We start from the raw sequence: 3,565 nt of genomic DNA, 5'->3' as shown, positions 1-3,565 counted from the left end.
CTGGGACTGGCTGGATGGGACAGGCCCAGTGTTGGCTGGCCCCTGGCAGGCCAGTCACTCAGTCGGTGAACACGTCTTGAGCAGATACTGCAGTCTGTGAGACGAGATGTGGAACATGCTCAGAATCACTTCACACGGTGCAGGGAGGGATGTGCTCCAACCAGCAGAGATGTGCTGAGGAGGAGCCTGGGAGGGCTTCAAAGAGGAGGTGGATCTGGCGCTTTCTGGGGGTGGTGGTGGTGGTGGAGGCAGGGCATGTGTGCTTGTGTGTGCGTGCATGTGTGCATATGTGCTTGGTGTGTGCACATGTGTATGCCGCTGAACCAGGCAGTGAAGCAGCCCTCAGCCAGCCCTGGCCCTGGAGAGGTGCTCAGCAGTGCGTCCTGAAGGAATGAGGAGTCCTCCCTGAGGTGATCACACAGTTTGGAGTATGTCCTGTGGGCTGGGCCGCCTGGCAGGGCTGGGCCTGGCCAGGCTTTGTGAAGGGAGAAGGCACAGGCCTGTGGCCCTCGGGGTAGGGTATCAGGGTGTGGTGGTCAGCAGTGGGAGCCCTTGAGATCAGTGGACATGAAGTCACCATTTGGAGTGTAGAGGGAGGAAGAGGAAGGAAGGGCAGTGAGAAGACCATTGAGAAACCCTGGTAGCTGGGGAACGGCCTCTGAGATGGGCCAGTGTCATGGGGCAGCGACAAGGTGGGGACAAAGGTGCCCATGGACATGTTGTTCACAGCCAGACTAACCTCAGTCAGTAGACTTGCTGTTCGCATTCTGCTCTAAGGGTCCTTCCTGGGACTACTAGAGCGCTCTCTGTCCCCTGACCCGGGGAATCCTGACGCCTGGGGCAGGCTCCTCACCCCTGCTGTACCTTTTCTTGCCCATCCAGGAGACTCTGCAGCCGCTGTGGATGAGCCCCCTCTGGCCCCCTCCAGCCGCAGCTCCAGCACTGAAGACTTCTGCTACATCTTTGTGGTAGAGTTGGAGCGAGGCCCCTCAGGGCTGGGGATGGGCCTGATTGACGGGATGGTAAGTAGCCCTGGCCCTGGTCTGCCTGTCTCCCCCCGTAGCCTCCTCGGCTCCTGGCTGGGCAGCACGAGTCAGCTTCCCACGGAGTCCTGAGACCTCTGCTTCTCCCTAGCACACACCCCTAGAAGCCCCTGGGCTCTACATCCAGACCCTGCTTCCGGGTAGCCCTGCGGCGTCCGATGGGAGACTGTCGCTGGGAGACCGTATCCTGGAGGTGAATGGCAGCAGCCTGATGGGCGTCAGCTACTTGAGGTACCTCTCCACACACACCTTGGGCAGGCACTCGGGACCAACCCAGGGCAGTCTACTTGCAGGCCGTGAGCACTGAGCCACTCCTGAGGAGGAGGGGAGCATCTGATGCAGAGCCAGGCTAAGGCTCACGCATGGCCATAGGGGTGGGAGGAGGAGGGTCATATTCGCAGGAGATGCCAGGACTGAGCTGAGGCACAGAGTCCACACTGCGCCCCACAGCAGTGAGGGCAGCTCACCCCATCATTGATTGCAGAGCTGTAGACCTGATCCGACATGGGGGAAAGAAGATGCGGTTTCTGGTGGCCAAGTCTGATACAGAAACAGCCAAGAAGATCCGCTTCCGCACACTAACCCCCAGGGTGGGGCTGGAAGGACGTCCTCGTGCAGCTGCCCCTGCGGTTCCGCCAGGTGACAGCAACCTTCACCAAGCTGTTCATCCATGTTTTTAACTGACTAAGTTGAGTCCCATGTGGTGCACACTTCAGATGTTGATACTGTACATCTTAGTGTATATTTTATTTATATGACAGATAACACTAAGTTGTGATGTTTGTTACAGAGCTTTTATGTTTACAGACTTTATTGGAGACATATAGATTCAATAAACTATCTTTCATATTTTTAGACAGTGTCTGTGGCAAACAGGTGTGGACAGCCCTGAAGGGCTGCTGTGACTCCCATGGCTGCTCCCCTCCTTGCCAGTGTGGGTGAAACCCAGGTGGACACGGGGGTGGTTGTCATGGTGGATTTATTTTAACTGGTGATGCATGTCCCCACCAGCCCAGAAAGAGAAGCAGCAGGGAGACACACCAAGCCAGAACAGGGCAAAGCCACACATGACTGTGGTTTGATTTTTTTAATCATGGAGCTCAACCACAGTCTCAGAATGGGTCTAGAAACCTCCAGATCAGAAAGAGAATGAGCCCTGACACGTCTCTGAGGGCACCAAGCCCACCCTGCGCCCTGGACCTCTTCCCCCAGTACTGCTGCTTCTCCCTGTGTTCCTTTCTGATCACTAAAGCTGATAGCTTGGCCCTAATACCAGCCTGGCAGCCCCAGGCTCTTAATCTGCAGCCTGTGTCCACCTGGTCACTGTCCCTTCACCCTGGGGGGTTGGCTTCCTTTCCCACCAGCTGGCTGACCTCCGCAGGGTCAGGGGCGGGCTGCACTGGTTTCATGGTGATAGTGGGGGTTGAGTACTTCCTCGCAGGGTGTGGCCATGTTGGGTGGGCATCTTCAGCAGGCTCAGCAGCTCGGGGCCTGGCCCTCATCTTTGACAGGAACAGAGACATTGGGCACGAGAAAGTCCTAGCCAGTGAGCTGCAGATGCACGCATTGTTGAAAGGGGTGCCCATCACTGAAGCAGTGTCCTGAGTCTGTCCCAGATACCAGGCCTCATACAGCACCATCTGCCCCTTGGCAGGTCCACTATAATAGAAATCCTCAAAGTCCAGGATTGAAATGAGAGCACAAATTCTGAACAGCTGCTAGTAGCCTAGGGTGCCGAATTACTGATCTCAGGTTTTCACTCCGCTTTGGCTATGGTGACCTGGTAGGAGGCATCCCAAGCTGGGAAGCCACCAAGGGGACTCCCATGTACTCCTCAGTTCCTGAAGGGCTGGAGCTGGTGGGGAAAAGGAAAATACCACAGCAGACACACTTACATAGCACTTGGACTACCCTTCGAGTGCATCACCAGCTTCAACGTGTTGAATTCTCACGACAGTTCTTTGCAGTGGGCACTGATACTGCTCGGTGTTTCAGATAAGAAAGCTGAAGCTCAGAGAGACTGCATCAGTCAGCCATTGCCGTAATAGTGTATGTGCTGAAATTGTAAGGATAATCCCTAAAAGAATAGAAAGGGTGTTTACTTTCAAACTAACAGAAGAAAAATGTAGAATAAGAAAAATAAGAATTCAAAGTCAGAAAGGAGGAAGAATACCCCAAATGGACAAGAAATCTATAGGTGAGTACGCCCCCTGCCAGTGATAGGTGATAATGCAGGGCGGGTGAGAAAGGGAGTGTGTGGGTGGAGTGGAATGGGGTGAGGATGCTATTTAATACGCAGTGTGTGGGAAGACTCAGTAACGAGGTGTCATCCAGTAAAGAGCATGAAACGGGGGCGGAGTTATATGACTGGGGGAAGAGCATTTCCGGTAGGAGGAGCAAGTACAGAGGCCTTATGTTGAGAATATTCATGACTTGACGAGAAGGGCTAGCCAGTGGCCAGAGCAGAGTTAATCAGAGGGAGAGTTGTAGGAGCTGAGGCTGGACTGGGGGGGGGGGGGGGG

At 54.8% G+C, this 3,565-nt stretch overlaps 1 protein-coding gene across 6 annotated transcripts in view; it reads left to right on the top strand.

The window, feature by feature from the left end:
* RADIL (Rap associating with DIL domain) overlaps nt 1-1,856 on the top strand; it is a 115,091-nt gene extending 113,235 nt beyond the window's left edge. For all 6 annotated transcript variants that reach the window (XM_027769989.1, XM_014585958.2, XM_027769991.1 and 3 more), the window contains 3 exons: nt 883-1,022; nt 1,135-1,274; nt 1,528-1,856. In XM_027769989.1, the coding sequence (XP_027625790.1) occupies nt 883-1,022; nt 1,135-1,274; nt 1,528-1,723 (476 nt within the window). In that variant the 3' untranslated portion in view covers nt 1,724-1,856. The remainder of the gene's footprint in view (nt 1-882; nt 1,023-1,134; nt 1,275-1,527) is intronic.
* Nucleotides 1,857-3,565: the final 1,709 nt, after the last annotated feature.

The sequence above is a fragment of the Tupaia chinensis genome, unplaced genomic scaffold (genome assembly GCF_000334495.1).
Source record: "Tupaia chinensis unplaced genomic scaffold, TupChi_1.0 Scaffold000101_1, whole genome shotgun sequence".
In the NCBI taxonomy this organism is placed as follows: Eukaryota; Metazoa; Chordata; class Mammalia; order Scandentia; family Tupaiidae; genus Tupaia; species Tupaia belangeri.
This window is presented reverse-complemented; position numbering and strand designations above follow the sequence as displayed.